The sequence below is a fragment of the Culex pipiens genome, chromosome 3, assembly GCF_016801865.2.
Source record: "Culex pipiens pallens isolate TS chromosome 3, TS_CPP_V2, whole genome shotgun sequence".
Classification (NCBI taxonomy): Eukaryota; Metazoa; Arthropoda; class Insecta; order Diptera; family Culicidae; genus Culex; species Culex pipiens.
In genome coordinates, this window is record NC_068939.1 from 110,741,061 (window position 1) to 110,760,885 (window position 19,825).

At 35.7% G+C, this 19,825-nt stretch overlaps 1 protein-coding gene across 1 annotated transcript; it reads left to right on the plus strand.

Moving 5' to 3' along the window:
• Nucleotides 1-1,860: 1,860 nt before the first annotated feature.
• On the plus strand, nucleotides 1,861-19,420 carry LOC120429953 (atrial natriuretic peptide receptor 3). Its single transcript, XM_039595046.2, has 4 exons — nucleotides 1,861-2,669; nucleotides 7,626-7,809; nucleotides 12,931-13,133; nucleotides 19,326-19,420. Exons 1-4 carry the CDS (start codon nucleotides 2,153-2,155, stop codon nucleotides 19,334-19,336), a joined length of 915 nt encoding a protein of 304 aa, XP_039450980.1. The 5' UTR covers nucleotides 1,861-2,152; the 3' UTR covers nucleotides 19,337-19,420.
• Nucleotides 19,421-19,825: the final 405 nt, after the last annotated feature.

Sequence of the window (19,825 nt, forward strand, 5' to 3'; positions counted from 1 at the left end):
ATCATCAAAAAAAACACATTTTTGTTCTAGAGCACAAAAATAAGATTGTTTGTCAAACATTTCTGGATTCCATTTGCTGTCAGATCTGTAAATATTGCCAATATAAGATGTGGGTTTATGCTAATAAAATTATTCAAACCGAAGCCAAACAAACTGAGGTTTCGCCGTGTGATGATCAGTTAATGTTTGAAGAGAAGATCATCTGTTTTAATGGGTACTTCCATATTCAGACACTGAGTACGCACTTGTTTTCGGTTTTTTCTTCTTGTCGACGATTTCGTTTAAGAAGAAGTACTTATTCGATTCTAGATGTTTGAGATCATTTTGGCAAGTGAACGAGTTTTGCTTAAATTGCGTTAAGATTTTCGTCTGGTTTCTGTCTGGTCTCATTCTATTTCTGTTTTTTTTTTAATGTTCGAACGGTACAACATCTCATCAACATCGATTTGTCCTCCAGCACAGGCACAGTGAAATTGATACATTTCTACGTGACAAAGTCGGCATTTTAACACACGAAATATTCCAGCTGGTGCTTTCAAGTTCAATCAAACACAAGCGGACGCGGTTTCGGATTCTATTTATAGATGGCTCACTTTTTTTCAGATAAGTATTGGTAGGACTTTTTATCTTTGTTTGCCCGTCACATACACGATTACACACTGGGGAACATTGTTAAGTGATGAGGAAGCATCGACTAATTACGGCTCGTCACGAGTGAAGTTGTTTATGTTTCATATCATGGTTAAACATAGGATTTTTTTTTCAATTTAAGTGTAAACACCTGTTTATCAAAACTTATATGTTATTTTGATAGCAAAATACTTTTAATTAAAATCTTGTCTACGCTCCATACAAAATATATTTGTGTTGTATGGAAATTGACCACGAGGGGGAAAGGGGGGACCTGAGATTCCAAAAAAGTGTCCACGTGGTTTATGGATGGTCCCTTAAGAGCCATGTTACCCTCTACAACTTCAAATTTAGCAATTTGAGCGGCTTATTGAGACTGGCATTTCTAAAAAAAAAGTTAAGTGAGGAAAAATGTGGTATGCTCTTGCAACATATCAATCAATTACATAAACAGAGGGCCACGTCGCTAGATTGACTGACATCTAGCGACATGGCCCTTCGTTTAAAGCTCACAAAAACTGAAATCATGACTGATTTTTACTGTTTTTGCTGAGAATTTTTCATATCCAAAGTTATAAAAAGTGATTTATTTAGAATTATCTGGCTTAAGTATAAAGAACCAGAGTTGTCACGTCATAAAAAGCATTACAATTCGTTTTTTGCAATTCTGTAGTTGAACTTTTCAGCACTTGTATCGGAAAGTATTGTTTAGATTTGAACACTGTTTGTTATTAAATTTAATTCAAGCTGGGTGTTTTTCTGAAATCCCAAAAAATACTATGCAACTCGTTGCAAAACTTAGCTGTTGTCCACGCTCCATACCAAAAAAGATTTGTTTTATATGGAGTTGTCTACAAGGAGGGGGAGAGGTGGGGTGGGGTCCGAGTTTAAAAAAATGTCCACGTGGTTTATGGAGTGTCCCATGTTATAACCATGTGCCACGCATGTTAGTCCCTTTTGCATTCGCCTACATTTAATTACATTCAGTTTTCCGATGCACTTTGCACCATATTCAAATACCGACCACCTTAAATATGTATGAAATCGATTATGGCATGTAAACGCGTTACTTTTACGTGCTTCCCCCCAACTTGTTGGAGACTCCTTTCGCTGTGCTCAAGCACGCTCCAGCCAGCCAGTGTGGGTGGTGTTTTATTTGCAATTAAAATTGTCTGTTTTCTTTCAACGACTTGTTTGTTTTTTTTCTCTTTTTTTCATTTCAGGAATTGCACTACTTTTTGTGAGAGATTGCGGCTTCACGGACTCTTTCACCATGTGGTCAGCTGAACGTGAGAGATAGTGGAAGGTTGAAACGAAAATAAAATAAAAAGATTGAGTGTGGAAAAATTAAACAAGTTAGTGGAGCAGCAGAACAGGGCAGTGATAATGTTTCACGGCGATTAACTGCGAAAAGCAGTAATTTGTGTGATGTCGACAATGTTGAATCCGAGTGGGTACAGAAATAGAAATTCAACCCAAGAAGTGGCCGAGTGAAGTGTGTTTACAAACGGTTGATACCGTAATGTGTGAACGGATTCCGATCCAGCAGCAGCTCATCAGCTGTCACTGGGTGCGGAAGTGGAAATTTGTGGAAAATCTGGTCGCGTGGCGGCTGGTGGTGGCGTGTATCATGCTGGTGGTGATCCTTCACCACCCTTCACCGGTCAGCGCCACGTGTCGAAAGCAAGATGTAAACTCGTGCGAAGCGATTTGCGTTCCCGTCACTGGGGGGACCACCTGGGGGGAAAACATCACGACCGCTGTTGACGCCCCCCTGGAGTGGCGGTGTGAGTTGCGGATCATCGTGATCATGCCCACCAACACCAGCATCGAGGCGTCCCTGCCGCGGGTTCATCCGGTGCTGATGAAGGCCGAGGAGGAGATCCGGGCGCGGCAAATAATTCCACCCTCGGTGGCAATTCGGTGGATCTTCTACGACGACCAGTGTGACCAGGCACGGGCTACCGTGTCGGCCATGGATGGCACTGGGAGAGACTGTGGTCACGTCATTCTCGGTCCCACGTGTGATTATGCGTTAGGTGAGTGTGGAGTCCTGCATTGGACCCTGTCCTGGGGGAGGGAGAGGTGATAATTCAATTACTATTTCAAACTCAATTATCGTTATTCGTTCACACTTCGAGTATCCGGTTCAAACTAGCATTGAAAGGGAGCTAATTTCTTCTTGTTTCACTCTACCATGCAAGAGGGAGTTATGAATGAAAACAGAAAATTGTTATGCTGTTGGATCTTTACATGAATAAATTTAACAAACAACAATTAACATGCGAATGATATGCAGGAAACGAAGATCTATAACGTAGCTAAAAATAAATCTAACTCAAATTATAAATATAACCAAACGAAAACAAAATTTGTCCAGACTTGTGGCATTTTAAAGTATTTGCGACATTGACATTCGTTCGTTTAGATTTAAAGTAGGAATCAATATTAAACGCATATACAGACAGAAAAATGTTTTGTAGAATCAGCCTGTACGAGGTTTGAATCAACAAAATTTTTGTTGAATATAATCAACGCCGATTTTGCGTTGAAACAAACCTTGATTTTCTCAATTCCACAAAAGTCTTTTGTTGTTTTGAAAAATCTGCTTTGACGTTTAGCGTTGATTCAACAAAAATCATGATTTTCAAATCAACAAAACGTTTTGTTGATTCAAATATGCCTTATTTTTCTGCGTGTACCTATGATATTTCAGTTAATAAGGCCGTTCAAATATTTTTTTAAGTTTATGTCCCTCGACTCTTACCAATGTCAAGGGGGCCAATAAATAAAAGTAATATGAAAGTTGAAATTAGGGTATGTTACTATTAGTGAACCCCTTTCCAATAATGGACTCTCTGAAGTTTTGATGAAAAATTCAATGAAATGATAATTTCAAGCAGATATTAGACCACAAATCTTCTATTTGGCATGTTCAGCATCGTTCAAAGTAATATTGGCTGACATTAAATTGTCCTTTTCGCCAAAATACATGTTTTGAATTCAACACCTGAAATCAGCCACTAGAATTTTCACAACAAAACAACATTTCCTTTTTATGATTGAATTTAATAGGTTAACTATCCAATCATTTTTTGACTGCTAATTTCACTTCAGTAAGTCGAAACAATGAATCAAAGTCACCCCGGCTATCAAAGTCACCCCGTTTTACGGTAACAAAGTTTTATAATGAATCAAAACTATAGTTTATTGTACTTTACTGAAAAATCATAAATGTATAATTGTTTTTTTTTTTTTTGTTAAAGCAAATGTGTTGTTTTATCAGGAACTGTTAACAAATCTATTTAAATTGATATAGAAAAATTGACATCAAAATAACCTGTTTTATTCATTTTGGAAAAAAAAGTCTGTTAGATTTTTATTTTGTTTTAAGCCATATTTGTTGACAAAACATATATTTTTACAATAAAAATAAGCAAAAGCCCTCTTTTATTATTTATATTTAACACTTGACCTACATCATGTATCAAAACATCAAATATCGGTTAAATTTGATATAAAAGTAACAGTTTTCCTATAGCGGACCTGGGTCCACAATCGGATTATGGGCCCGAGTCCACTGTAGGAAAGGGGATCTACAGTATGTAAAAAAAGTATTTACACCCCTTGGGCACTATGCACATGTTGTGATTAAACTTGTAAATAATTTATAGTTTAACAGAAACTTAGTAGTACGTTTTGTTCAGAAACTCATGCCGAACATTTTGCTATAAAAAGCTCATGAAAAGATTATTTCTTTAAAAAGTTATATAACAAATACTACTACAAAAATCAAATAAGGTGCAAAAAAAGTTTGTACACCTTTAGAAAAATCAACACAAATAAAGTTATTTGTTGACAAATCACCATAAATCCAGTTTCCCAACTCCAAATAGGCATCCTTGGCTGTTTAAAAAATAATTTGGATTGAATATAAAGTTTACTAACTAATTAGTATAAAAGTTTATATAACTCTGGAAATTCTATATAAAACTTATCTAAACTTAATTTTGCAAACTTTTAATTCAACTAAATGTCATTATATTACCATATAATTGTTATGGTTTCGTTTGAGCAACCTGCCAAAAATCTATGGAATTTCGTAATTTTTGTTCTCGTGGATCAAACTTACTTTTTGCCCAGGTATTTAAAAACGTGGGTTTTATAGAAAACCTAGATGTATGGGTATCAAAAGATCGGAAATTTTATGCCCTTTCCGATGCCACATAGGTTAGCTTGTGAATCGTGGACCGGTTCGGATGCCGGCGGATTTTCCGACGACGTAATTCCGGGTTCGTACGAAATTCCAACGAAAAATCTATTCTATCGTTATAAAGACCCCCAAAACGGTGTTATACCCACTCCAAAATGTTTATTTAGCAATTCTATGGTAATATATTGACATTTAGTTGAATTAAAAGTTTGCAAAATTAAGCTTAGATAAGTTTTATATAGAATTTCCAGACTATAAACTATTATACTAAGTAGTTAGTAAACTTTATATTCAATCCAAATTATTTTTTTAATCAGTCAAGGATGCCTATTTGGAGTTGGGAGCCTGGATTTATGGTGATATGTCAACAAATAACTTTATTTATGCTAATTTTTCTAAAGGTGCACAGTATTTGTTATATGTAGTAGTATTTGTTATATAACTTTTTATGGAAATCACCTTTTAATGAGCTTTTTATAGCAAAATGTTCGGCATGAGTTTCTGAACAAAACGTAGTACTAGGTTTCTGTTAAACTATAAATTATTTACAAGTTTAATCACAAAATGTGCATAGTGCCCAAGGGGTGTAAATACTTTTTTTACATACTGTATAACAGACACAATAAAACTTTATTTACAAATGGTTATTTTTCTGTATAAAAGCAATAAATTGATGAAAAAATAGTCAGAATTGTCCAAAAGACTTCAGCCAAAACTGACCACAGAAAAAATGCAATTTTTTAAAACATTGGCAAAGTCACCTTAGTGTACAATATACATGAAGGTGGATCTCCTAGCTTTAAAAAAAGGTTCTCCAACCAATCAGCCTCACCAAAATGATGTTATTGTTATGTTGAAATACTTTTTTTTGCAATTCCGCTGAGAAGCCATTAATTATTCTTTTTTCGAAGATTTAGAGTACCAAAATTTGTTACCGTTATTATACATTTCCTTGCTATTTACCCATGCTCGGGTCTATTAAACATGCTCTTCAAATGATTAATCGATCGATTTCATTACTACACTTGTAGATGCAATGTCACACGCCCCAAAAAAGGCCTGTCACTTTTTTTAGATGCACAATGATTGTGAACAAAACGAAATAAATCAATTTAAATGGTGCTAGCTTATGAAAATCCCAAAAAATCTTCTGCTGAATGATTTTTTCGAAAAGTTCGAGAGCGATTTTCTTTTGCGTGTTTCGTCTCCTCTCTCTTTTGCGATTGACGAGAGTTTGCTAGCGAAAATGATTTTTTGCGATTATTCCATCCCTGGCTTTATTGTTCCGCGACATTATAGATCAATGCCGAATTAAGGACGCCATTTTGTACAGCTTTAAATACTCCTACTTGTGGCCTTTTCAACTACACTAAATTACAAACTTTAAAACACAATCAGTGTCACAAGTCTTACAAAAATTTACCAAAAAATTGCATTATGTCGCAATAAACTGTGGCTGCACTATAAATTATTATTTTTTTTTTGTAAGCTTACTTACAGTAACCAAGTTCAACCAAACTTCGATATAATGGACATTGTGGTCAGCTAAACGAACCGTATGTGTCATTGTTTACCTTTTGTTTATTCATGGTCATACATAAAAACGCGTTTTGCTCGAAACATTCAAAAGTGACGTGTGACAAGAAGGCACGATAAGGATAGACGTGCACAAGCGTATTCCTGGAGAACCAAAAAAAAAATCATGATTTGTTTTCAAAATTGCAAATTGCAGTTTACTCAGTTGCATTTAATTTGAATGTATCGCCTATTTATTTTTGAGTCCATTACTTGTCCATTTGATATCCCATAGACATCAACCAATATTATCATTTTAATTTTAATTTTTAATAGTTATTAATTTTTGTTTCGCCTTAGCCACAACAACTGATCGAAGCGATTGTACTTCCAAATGGCATATGCCACACACTTTTATTGACACAATTATCATTAAAATTAATTAACAATTCAAAAAATCCATCTGCAAATTACGGATGCGATTTACTTTTGTTTGCGCCCAGCCCCCGTATCTGAAGAATAAAGTATTGACTACGTTTTATGGCAGCTGCAGATTGGCGGCAAACCAACACACAATTCCATACCCGAACAAATAAAATCATAGCTTTGGCTCAACACATCATCATGATAAAAATATTTATCGTTATCGCAGTTGCAATTAACTCTTCCAAAATATTTTATGGGTGTGAATGATGCGGCGCCGCTACCGACATGGACGGCTCCTCCCTCACGTACGCAAAGCGCCAATGGATGCGCATTTCGACACTCTCATTTTTGCTGTTTTTTACACGCTGCTAAGGATGGAATGTGAAGAATTTGAACTATGCTTGAAATACTTCCGCTCGTAAAAGGTTGATTGTTGTGTAAACAAATGTTTCAAAATGACATTTATACCCTTTTCATGATTTTAAATTATTTTAATCTTCCAAAGTTAATTGAATACTTCCAGTTGCATTTTTTTAATTCTGTTTTATACATAAATGTCAACTGTTATTTGAGATTTATGTTTTTTTGTTGTTTTCATCAAATGTCTATTAATATGATAATTTATATTGTTATTAAAAACAACATTCTGAATATTTCAAAAATTTCATCAGCCCACAGTACCTTTCCTTCAATTCCATAAAAAATTACCGCCAAAGCTCACCTCGCCATAAAGTCTTGCGTGTATTCATTCGCCTGCAAGTCTGCGACTGAAGCATTCGCGATGAGCTTTCAACTTATCGTTTCGTTTCGTTTTTCTCTCCCTCTCTCGATTATTTTATAGCACCTGTGGCGCGCATCGGTCGGTTCATCTACAACGACGGAATACCTGTGATAACTGGCGCCGGCTACACGTTCGACTTTGTGCAGAACAAAACCCGCTGCGAGGACGAGTTCTTCATGCTGATTCGGACCGGCTGGCTGAGCTTTAAGCGTATCGCTTACTTCATGATAGATCTGCTGAAACAGTGAGTACTTTTTTTTCGAAGTCTTGGGATTTCTTACCTTTTTAAACTGCAATTTGTTTTGTCAAAGTTGGCAAAAACTTACATAGAAATAAGTACAGTATATTTGGAGCATAGACTTTTTATTTGAAAAAAATCTTACTTGCAAATTTCATTGGAATTTTTGAACATGATTTTATGATATTTCTTTTAACATCAATCCATGCATGTTGGGTTTATGCTTTTTTTTCCATCGGATTTTGTCCCTCTTTTCTCAGGTGTATTGACGTGTTTTAGGACAATACGTACATTTTACAGAACAATGCACTACTTGTTACTTACAGTATGTAAACAAAGTATTTACACCCCTTGGGCACTATGCACATATTGTGATTAAACATCTAAAAAATATAATGTTGACAGAAACTACTTTTCGTTAGATACTCATGCCAAACATTTTGCTACAAAAAACTCATGAATAGATGATTTCTATAAAAAGTTATATAGCAAATACTTCTACAAAGATCAAAAAAGGTGCAAAAAAAGTTTGTACACCTTTCGAAAAAGTAACATAAACAAAGTTATTTGTTGACAAATCCCCATAAATCCAGTCACCGAACTCCAAATAGACATCCTTGATTGATTAAAAAAATAATTTGGATTGAATATAAAGTTTACTAACTACTTAGTATAAAAGATTATATAACTCTGGTTCGATTCCCATCTGCTCCAACCTTCCATCGGATGAGGAAGTAAAATGTCGGTCCCGGCCTTGGTTGTTAGGCCGTAAAGTCATTCCAGGTGTAGGAGTCGTCTCCATGCCATAAGTACAAACAACACACCAAACCAAGCCTACTCCGGTGGAATCGCTGGCGGCGGTTGGACTCGCAATCCAAAGGTCGTCATTCAAACACTGGGGTGAAAGGTTTCTTGGAGTAGAAAGAGGTGTGGGTGCTCTTCCCATTCTTCCCGGGGGTCGTTAATGTGGATGGTTTGATTTTTTTTTGATAACTCTGAAAATTCTATATAAACCTTATCTAAACTTAATTTTGCAAATTATAAATTTAACTAAATGTCAATATATTACCATAGAACTGCTAGATAACCATTTTGGAGTGGGTATAACACCGTTTTGTGGGTCTTTGTATCGATAGAATAGATTTTTCGTCGTACCAACCCGGAATTACGTCGTCAGAAAATACGCCGGCATCCGAACCAGTCTACGATTCGGAAAGAGCATACAATTTCTGATCATTTGATACCCAAACATCTAGGTGTTTTATAAAACCCACGTTTTTAAATCAGGGGGCAAAAACTTCAAATAAAAGTTGTAGGGGAACTATACCCTTTCTCAGCCTATTTCTATTATCGGCCTATCAGCACTTTTATCATGAATTACAGCTTTCATAAAGTATTTTTGACTGTTTCAAAGTTATAAATAGCTCAAACAAAAGTGAGCAAGCAACTCTCAATTGTTGATACATCTGAAAATGTTGATTTCATAGCGGAAAAAGGCAAAAGTGATGAGAATTGGTCGAACGGCTTAGAGTGATTAAAATGGGCATAATTCCCCTACCTGGCTTAGCAAAATTAAAAGATAACGCAAAATGTCAGAATGTTGCAAAATATATATATATATATATATATAACGTCATTTGAGACGTATCGGGAGACATGAGGTGAATTGGGACAGCTGTTGTCGCCTTATAACTGTACAATATTTAGATATTTTTGTCTGGTTTCGGACAGAACAACAAAAATAGTGTAACGTTTTCTAAAATCCAAGCTTTTTTGTGCTCCAAAACTGCTATCCCTATTCAAATTGTAGTCCTGATACGCCCCAGTTGACGGTAAATAGTGTCTTGGAAAGAGTCTTCTAGTTTCATGACTGAAAGAAAATCATATAAAAAATGTACTGCTTTTAATTTCGATGTTTGTTTGATTTTTACTCGTTTTGTTTGAATTATTAATCCATTGCAAATTTTATATCACTCTGTTCATTGCATCGTGATACCTTCTTTAACACTGGAACGCCCAACGCATGTCCAAATTACACGGACGCCCAAGCCTCCCAAAAAAGGTGGAACGGTAACTTCAGCTCACTGTTTCTTGGGCATTACTCAACCAATCGAGACGATTCTTGTTTCCTGTGATTTGTAAGAATGTCTGGATGATCCTAAAATTTTGCAGAACTTGATTTGAAAAAATCTGTAATTTCTGCGACCGAAAACCTCGGTCCACCATTTTTTAAAAGACTGCCTCCGCGGAATTTTTGACGATTTTTTTTACACGCGGAAAAAAAGTGGTAACGATGTTTTTGATCGCAAAAATTACAGATTTGATCAAATTAAGTTTTGCAAAGTTCTACAATCATCTATACATCCTAACAAATCACTGGAAAGAAGAATTATCTTGATTGGTTGAGTTGGGCCCGAGAACCATTGAGTTGAAGTTACCGTTCCAACTTTTTTGGAGCCTTGGGCGTTGGAATGTTAGATAAGGCTACCAACTCTTGGTGAGCAAAAATCCGTAAACTTTACCGATATGACACCATGCACAGTGGGAAAAAGGACCTAAAAAATTACCGCAACATGATTTCTTGCAAATCATTGATTGCTATACACCTAAAGCTTCGTTTTTGCACCAGGAACAATAATCCGATGGAAAATCGCACTGCACAGACCGGTAGCCGGAGTACAGGCCACCGGAAGATCCGAATTTTAGGAAAAGGTATCTGAATTATCCAATTGTGAGCTGATACGCTTTCTTCTACCATGAATAGTCATACAAAACAATCCTAGAATAATATTAAATACCATAGGACCCATCGGAACCGGTTCCACTGATCTCCGGTGGCCACATCCGGAACCACATTAGGAAACACCATAAACCAGTCATGCGACGTATCAAACTTCTTTATTTTGGATGGGTATATGACGACGTCGTCGTGCTATCATGTCGCACCCGCCATTTTGACGTTCCGAGAAAAACGCGTTTTAAAGTTTGACCTTGAATAAACAAAAACGAAAGCACGCAATGTAAACAATAACAAACACGTTTTGTTTGGCTGACCATTCTGTGCATTGTCCCGAAGTTTGGTTGAAGTTGGTTGCTGGAGTCCCGAGTTATAATTAAAAATGTTTACGGTAGTCTAACTTGTACGTGCGTCAAACGCATCCTGACCTGAAATCCCTTTGCCCTTTGTCGCACTTACATCAATTTTCAGGGAGTGACAAGATAGCACGACAGGATTGAAACTTCTTTTATATGTAGAGTGACAAAAATTTTCGGAGCATTTTTGGTTTTCATTGAATATCTCAGGATTGAAATCGAATTTTGGGGATCTGTGAAGGTCAAAAGGTGAGGCATTGTGAGCTGCACTAAATGGCGTTCTTAACTCAATTTGGCCCAAAATGCACGTACGACAAGTTAGCACGACGGCGACGATGAGTTATATACACTCCTTTTTTTAAAACATGAAGTTTGATATGTCGCAAGAGTGGTTTCAGGAATATGCCGAATATGATCTTCGGATGTGGCCACCGAAGAACCTGGGAACCGGTCAAGGAAGCAAAAATACTGCTTAAAAATACTCTCCATTCAAAATCAAGAAATTTGATACGTCGCATGACTGGTTTACGCTGTTTCCTAATGCGGTTCCGGATGTGGCCACCGGAGATCAGTGTAAAAAAAACTGTCAAGGAATTATTCAGATAATTTTGGAATTTGGATTTTTTTTAAACGTTTGAAAGATTACGAAATGTCAAGTTTGCATATAATATCAAACATGATAAATTGGATTCAATATAGTTTAAGGTTTGTAAAACCGAGTTTTACAAACATTCAAAGATTTACAACCAAAAATCAGGGGGCAAAAAAATATTTTTTCAAAAAACATCAAAATTTTAAAGGAATTAGAAGTCTGGCCAACTGAAAACCATTAGAAATGCATTTTCCTGCGTTTAAAACCATATTTAGCATGTCTGTGATCGATCAAAAATATTTTTTCCGATGTAACCCAAAAGGTTTTTTTTTCGACGAAAAAAAAAATCTCTTCTATACTTGGATATTTTGAAAACTAATGATTGCAAACAAACTGGGCAGGTGTAAAATGCATTTTAAAACAATTTTTTCATTCAAATGTTGAGACCATGGCTTGTTATTAGAATTTTATATATTTTTTTATTTTTTTGCCCCTCCCTCTCGACCCCGACCAGAGTCGAGGGACATAAACTTCAAAAAATATTTGCAACGGCCTAAAGTATAAACTACAATAAACCAAAATATCGTGTTTCTGGCACTTCAAACAGCAAAAAAACACCTCAAAACCACCCCCGGAAACCAGAAATATCTCTGGTGGTCAGGAACCATTTCTCCAAAGCTGATCATAGGATAAATTTCCCGTCGAATGCAACTGGATTGATCGAAATTTGTCATTTTTTTTTTTTTTTGCAAGGATACAGCATTGAGAAATTCCGTGACGTTAAAACGCAAGCAGAACACAATTTTTATGTTATAAAAACATGAAAAAGTGTAATTTATATTGATAAACAAAGCAGGACCACAACCTTTTCTAAAACATATTGAAGGAACCACATTCTTCACCGTTGCAACGTTACGCTACATATTCACTCCGTATAATCGTTAAATCCTCAGCCCAATGTTGATTCTTATGGCAAATTTAACGTACTTTCAGAATCTCTAAAAATATTGACGTGTTTTCTTTGGAATTTCCGAGTTATAGCAAAAAAAAACTGAAAAAAGAAACGCCAAATCGTTGTAACGTTCCGGAAGAATGTGTCATCAAATTGTTTTAATCTTTGTTATGGCATATTGAAAAATTAACAAGATTTGGTTATCATGATCCAAAATAACCTATTATGACAAACAAACATCGAAGACATCTAGACAAGTTTCGCATGACTTGACAAAATTTGACCGAAAAAAGAAAAAAAAGTAGCGTACATGACAAAAAATTAATTTGCTTAAAAAAAGTTAATGTTTATACATTGGAATCTTTTGAGTGCTTTAAAAGACCGTAAAGGATTATACAATCATATGTTTAGTTCTCGAGAAAATTCCCCAATTCTTTTAAAACCATAACTTTATGTCGCAAAAACAACTAATCACCACTTATTGTTTCAGCTACAAATGGAACCGCGTGGTGTACTTTTACGAGCGCAACTCGTACCACAACGTGGCCGGTCCCAACACGGGTCACCTGGTGCTCAGCACGATGGCCGAGTTTTTCCGGCGGGAAAACATCACCTACCTGCCTTTCTCCACCGACTCTGCCCGAAGCAACTTCACCGAGAGCCTCAAGGAGAAGGTTGGCTTCAGTCATTCAAGTAAGTTTTGCAGTTCCATCTTGGGCGCCAGTTTAGAAGCACAACAAAAATCGATTGGTCTTGCCGACACTACTGCTGTCCCTTAAAAGTCGTTAGCCGAATTAGATTTTATTGCCAACGGTCGAATCGGATATCGCACCGCAAAATAAGGATACGAGTTGGGAATACTAATGCTGGATTAGTCATGTTTAAGACGCAATTGTTTGAGTCAAGAATGGGTAGCTATTACAAGAAATAATAGGCCACTTCCCGAAATTTTAATTTGACAGCCTTAACGCTTATGGTGACTCAACAGTAGTAAACAATCTATTCTATGACTGGTTTAATTAGTACTCATAAATCTTTTAACTATCCTGTTAATGCATAGGTTATCTCAAGGGCAAGTTATTAAAGGACTTGCGAATTTAATCACTAATTAAAAAAGAATCATTCGTCCCTCATCGTGCAATTGAAAAATCGGAACACTGGATTTATATGATACCATTGAACCAAAAGTTGTTCAAATTAAGTTTTGATACCTATTATTCAATATTATTGTCACAATTCTTAATTCAATATGCAAACCATGTGTGACTAAAACTATGAACTTTTAATTAACTCTGAGCAAACCATTGTTAAAAATAGCACAATATTCGATTATCCGCCCAACATTCATCCGAAAACAATACCTCGAGTACGCAGTTTGAATTACTAATCAGAGCTATCAAAACAGGAGACACGATTATTAGAGGCATTAGACGCAACCCCGAATTTCGGTGACGCTAAACGCAAACTAAGCTCCAAGATGTGGCCAAAAATATGTGATGCACGTACGCACGAACTTGACCTTGTTTTGTGTTTTTGAATTTTGATCAACTTGGGCGTTTGGACAACAATGGACGAAGGAGATTCAGGTTGGGTTTGTTGCCATGTGGTGGACAAGGATAACAGTTTTGATCAAGGTGGTGGCTTTGTGTGATAAAAATATGATTTCAGGTGGAATTTCACTCGAAAGGCCATGGTCAGTTTTCGAGTAAATTTAAAAATACTAGGTATTATACAATATATTGAAATAAGTTATGAAATTAGACGCAAATGTATTTTTATATCTATGAATATTTTTCCGACTATCTTTTGTTTTGCCGTATTCAATCGTATCATATCTATTAAAGTAAAAGAAACTAAATTAATCCACCTATGCGGTCGGTGCCTTCCTCACTCCTTACCAAAAATGAGTCACACCAAAGATCCGTAAACAATTATTATTAGCTACTTGAAAACAAGTACGCACGCAGAAATCTTGTCAATGATGGTATGGAACCAACTTGGTTTAACTTTTTAACTTTTTACCAATTCAACGATAGGTTGGATGATGGGTCCGAACATTTTTTTCCATGCGGATAAAGGAAATCCGGCATGTTTTAAATATCAATTAAAAGCTCATAACTTGAGCCACATTTTCAAACTTTCACTATCACACTTAGAAAAAAAACCCTAAAAAAGTGAAGCGGTCGCATCGCCCCTCCGTCATGAAATCCCTAAAAATTGACTCTGAACAATTGCAGTTTATGTGAGTTAAAAATAGGGGAGAGTGGGGAGACTTGATCCCCTTTTTTGTATCGCACATAACTCTGTCAATTTCTCACAAAACTTTTGCATGAATTAAAAGCTTAGATATTCAACTATGTTATAAGGGTATTAAACCGGCATTTTCAAAATGTTAGGGGTAACTTGATCCCTCTTTCAACATTTTGAAGAAATCTTAAGCAAAATGTTTCTTATTCACCAAAATTTCTAATTTTCTATAAGTAACAGCAATTTTACATAAAACCTATACGTTTGTGTTCAAAATTAACAAGTTAAGTATGTAAAATATTTAAAAACTTAAAATATTCTTGTTTAGACTAAAATTGAGCATGTTTACGAAAGCTGGTAATTTTTGTTCACAAAACTTTTGAAATATGGTTCAAACTGCAGTAAGTTATGTACAACTATACTAAAGGAAACTATGTACGGAAACCCAGCTCAAATAATTGATCTTGAGGCTGCTTCCAGTGACTGTAAAAATGCAGGGTTCAAGTCTCCCGCACTTTTTAAACAATTGATTGTAAAAAATAGTATGACGATGAATTTAACGTCAAATACGTAAGGGTTTTGGAGTTGATAAGTTTATCAAACAATTCATGTATAAAACATATTTTTTCGAATAAATTTTGAGTGTTTTCTGTACATATTAAAACAAAGAAAAAAGATCTCTCTGGAGGTTTTTGCAGCACTTTTTAGAAAAATGTGTGTAACTCAATCTAAACATCTTTTTAAAATATTCTCTGTTTTCTACAATGAGTTTTAGTCGATTTTGCAAAACATTCTACAACAAAGCTAATTGTTTTACCCACATGCTGACGAGATACAGGCTTGGGATCAAGTGTCCCCGGGGATCAAGTCTCCCCACTCTCTCCTACTTTTTCCATATTAGAATTATTACTCCAAGTTCTTAGAATTTTCGTGTGATGTTCGCAATCGATTCCCCAACAAAACGAAATCAGGTTTAAATTATCCAAATCTCGTACTCGTACTCGTTCTTCATAAACTTTGAGGATCACCAGCAATGTTCAACCAACCCGTTAAATGAAGCGAATAAAATCAAGAGTAAAAGGTCGTTTAAAACCAGACCACCTGTTGCACTTTAAGATTGTTTACTCCTTAAAACCACAACCCACAATAAAGCTCGAGGCATCAATCTTTAGGACACCGCACCGCAACGGACATCTGATCCGTGACAGCATAACAGCTTCATAAACATAAATACCCCCCCACCCTTCGTGCCTAACCTTGGCGAAGGTAAATTTTCCGAGATTTTCCCTCTTTTGAGAAAACCTTTCATCATCATCATCATCACTGTTGTGTTGTCCAAATGAAAACAACATGTAAATAATTGCAGTGACTGTGTACAAAAATAACGAACGGTAAAATGGGCAAGGAAATGAAAATATGCTCAGCTGATCCATTCCATTCAGTGCTGGTTTTCGAAGCGCGGATGCTCATTTTCATAATGGCCTTTTCAAGTTTCGGACGGGCGACAAACGATGAGACGTGGGCTGCGATGGGATGCGATTTGCCTCAACCAGCCTCCGTCCTCTGTCGAGCAACGGAGAAGGCTTTTTAGGGCCTTTTCCTACGTCACACTGCAACTTGAGTTTTGGGAACTTCTGTGTTTAATACAGGCTGTAATCTTGCATACAAAATTAGAGAAAACTCATCAAATATGAGAATTTAAAATTGTTTTTTTTTTTCAAAAGTTGATTACGAAAAAATGAAGTTTCAATAAAAATTAAATATAAATGTTCTGCTTGATACTAAAGCTCTTCACCCTTTTATGTGATACAAACACCGAGATAGACTCCCAGGACTATGCCGAAATTTTGTTTATGTAGCGGTAAATTATTTTGCCGCCCACTTTTGCTGGTGGTTTTTCCGCCCAGCTGGGGGACCTGCTGCCAGCACGCCAGAGATGACTGTGAACAACAACAACGTAACAGCATTGCCGGCCTATACCGAGTGGGATACGAATGGAAAATGGCTCAGCCACATCGTTAATTTACGGGCTATTGAGCGTACATTTTTTTAAATGTACTTTTTAATTATGCTGGTGACAGTTTGTGGTTGAGTTGTTAAAATGTTTACGATTCGTTTACATGGGTTTTGGTTTGGGTAGCACGTGTCATAGGTACTTGCGTAATCGTTAGAGTGTTTTCAATTGAAAGTAATAAATGACCCTGAACTTGACCATTACCATTAATTATACAATATTGAACTGAATGCCTGTTTATTGTCATTTCCTTTATTCATAATTGGATTTTGCACAAATTACCCATTAATTCTGATTGAAATTGCTGTGTTTAATCTTCTATATATATAAAAAATTTCGACGGTTTTGTTCGAACGCGAATCAATTCAACACGGAACGTCGGATCGAGGTTCTCTTTGTTGCGTTGAGTTCGTATAAGTCCAAGGAAGGTTCTTACGCCAAAAAGGGACAACTTTGGCCACTCTGGAACCGATTCCGGAAAATCTGCAGATTGTATGGGAAAAGTTGTGCAAAATCAAATTTTGATCACAGGAGGCTGAATAAGTAAATAAGCAAAAAACGTCAACATACGGAAAAAGGCAGAACGAAGTTTGCCGGGTAAGGCTTGTAACATTGTAAAACTTGCATGATTTAGCCTATGTTATTTCAATTCGATATTTTGAAAAAGGGATGTTAAACTATGAACAAAATTTGACTCTTTCCACCTTTATGGGTTTTTAGTGATTTCATCAAATTTACTGGTATCCAACATTTTATGACGAAGTATTTAAGCGCAATTTGTCCTTGAGGTCGTTTCGATCGGCCCGAATTGGATTAAAATTGTAGTGTTTGTTTGTCTATACATGAGATGAACTCATGCCAAATAGAGCCTCCTGAGACCAAGAGAAGTGCGATAAAACGGATATTGAAAATTGAAAACCCTAATTCAAAATTCAAGTCAAATTTATTTTTTTTTGAAACAAAACGTATCACAAATTGTTTGTATTTTTGTTTTTTTTTTTCTTAAAATATCAATAAATTCATGATGTACGATTTTTCGAAAGAGTTTCGTCAATATTTGATGTTGGGTCCTAAAATTAAATATTTATAAACACTTCAAAAAGCCTTATTTGATTAAAAATACAAAATTAAACTTTATTTTTTGGATGTATCCTGAAACCTTAAACCGATTGTACAATCTCTTTCAGTATAAATTTTATTCATTCTAAATTTTAGCAAAGTTTAGTCCAATCACATTGCATCACTATTCACAGAAAAAAAATCATGGTAATATTTCATCTGGGAAGGGGTAGATTTTTTGTGTCAGAAAAAATGTGTAATTTTACCTCTGAAAATGTATAATTTTACCACTATTCTGATATAATGTCGCTTTTTCAGTCTAAATTGAGGTAAAATTACATCATAAAAGTGGTAATATTCAACCTTCCAAAATTACACCTTCCAAATTTTACACAATTTTTACTGTGTTGTTCATCTTTTTTTTTTTGAAAAACACATAGAATTTTTGTCTTTTTCTTTAAAATTTCTTGAACCCCTGCCTATATAATAATGTTAAGGCAGGTGAACAGTTCTCCACCAAACCCGGAAATGGATTTTACTTATATTTTTTTATTTGACTCAAACTTTGTGAGGGCCTTTACAATGTTAAAATATAAAACATTCGTGAAACGTTCCGATGTTTACGAAAACAACATTTTGATTTTTTTTTTAAATCAAGACTAGCATTTCAAAAGGGCGTAATATTGAATATTTGGCCCTTTAAAATGAAAGACTTGATTAAAAAAATATTGCTTTCGAAAAGATCGGAAAATTTTATGATTGTTTCATATTTTAATATTGAAAATCAGACCATTAATTCCTGAGATATCGACATTCGAAAATGGAGGGTTGTTTGGGTAAGACTTAAAAAAACAATTTTCCTGTTTATTTTCCTTTTATTCGCTGTATCTCAGCAACCAATTGTCCAATCTTCAATGTTTCTTAGACGAAATTGAAATTTTCAGATCATTTCAAAAAAAAATATTTTCGTAGGAATTGCTCAGGTTAATTTTATTCAAAATTGGCAAGTTGCAATCTTCAAAATAAGCTTTATAGACCTATTCTAAAGTTTGAAAATCATATTGTTAATACACGGAAATTGTGCCTGTCTGTAAATCAAAGATCATAACGAGTGCTAAAGCCAAACTCTAAGGAACTCACCTATTTTTAAGGTTATTTTTACTGCCGAATGAATTTAAAAATCATAAAAATATTTTTTTAAGCCCTTTTTCTATTAAGCATATTAAAAAGCGACCTTAAATATGCAAATAATAAAAAAAATCAATCCGACTCTTTTATTTTTTTCTGTATACACTTCTGAAAAATACAAAACTAACAGATATTATTGGGTTGCTTCTCTTTTCCATCACGAGATAATTCGAGTATCGATTCGATGTTGGCAACGACCAGATAATACAGATCCTTCCAAATTCCAATAACTCAGATTTAATAAAACCTAATTGAGTGCCAAAAGCGACACGCTTATCCCGGGCAGCTTCTGACATCTTCTGGCTCAATTAAATTGATCAAACAAACTTGTTCGCGGAAGACATCTAATTAAAAACCAATTCTTCTCCCTTCCACAGGTGAGTACTAGTACACATCGTTCGTTCGTTCGTTCATCAAAGTCAGCCCCTCGAATCGGAAATCATCGCCGATTTTGGCATGACGACGGACCCCCCTCGAGAGTCGCGTGGGGCTTGCGACTGGCAAGGTAAAATGTCACCTCCCCTGTGGGGTTGATGGCTTTCAATTATCCAAAAATCAATTTCTTCGATGACGGAGGGAGAGCACCTGGTGGTTTCGTCGAAAGCATCCACCCACGCAAGAAACGCCCTTGGTGGCCGTCTGATCCTGACGGATGAAAGGGAGAAGCTGTCGCGATATGATGTGAAGTCTGACGTTGAAACTTGTCACCTCTTCTTGTGTTTCTGCTTAGGTTATGTGTAGGTACTTCTTTTTGACAACGATAAGAAAATAGTTCAATCGATCTTTTGTTGTTCAAATCCACAACTTTTTTCTTAGAAGACTTCAAGCAGTCTTGGAATCTGGTCTAGTCCAGAATGTCGTTACCGTCAAGGGCAAC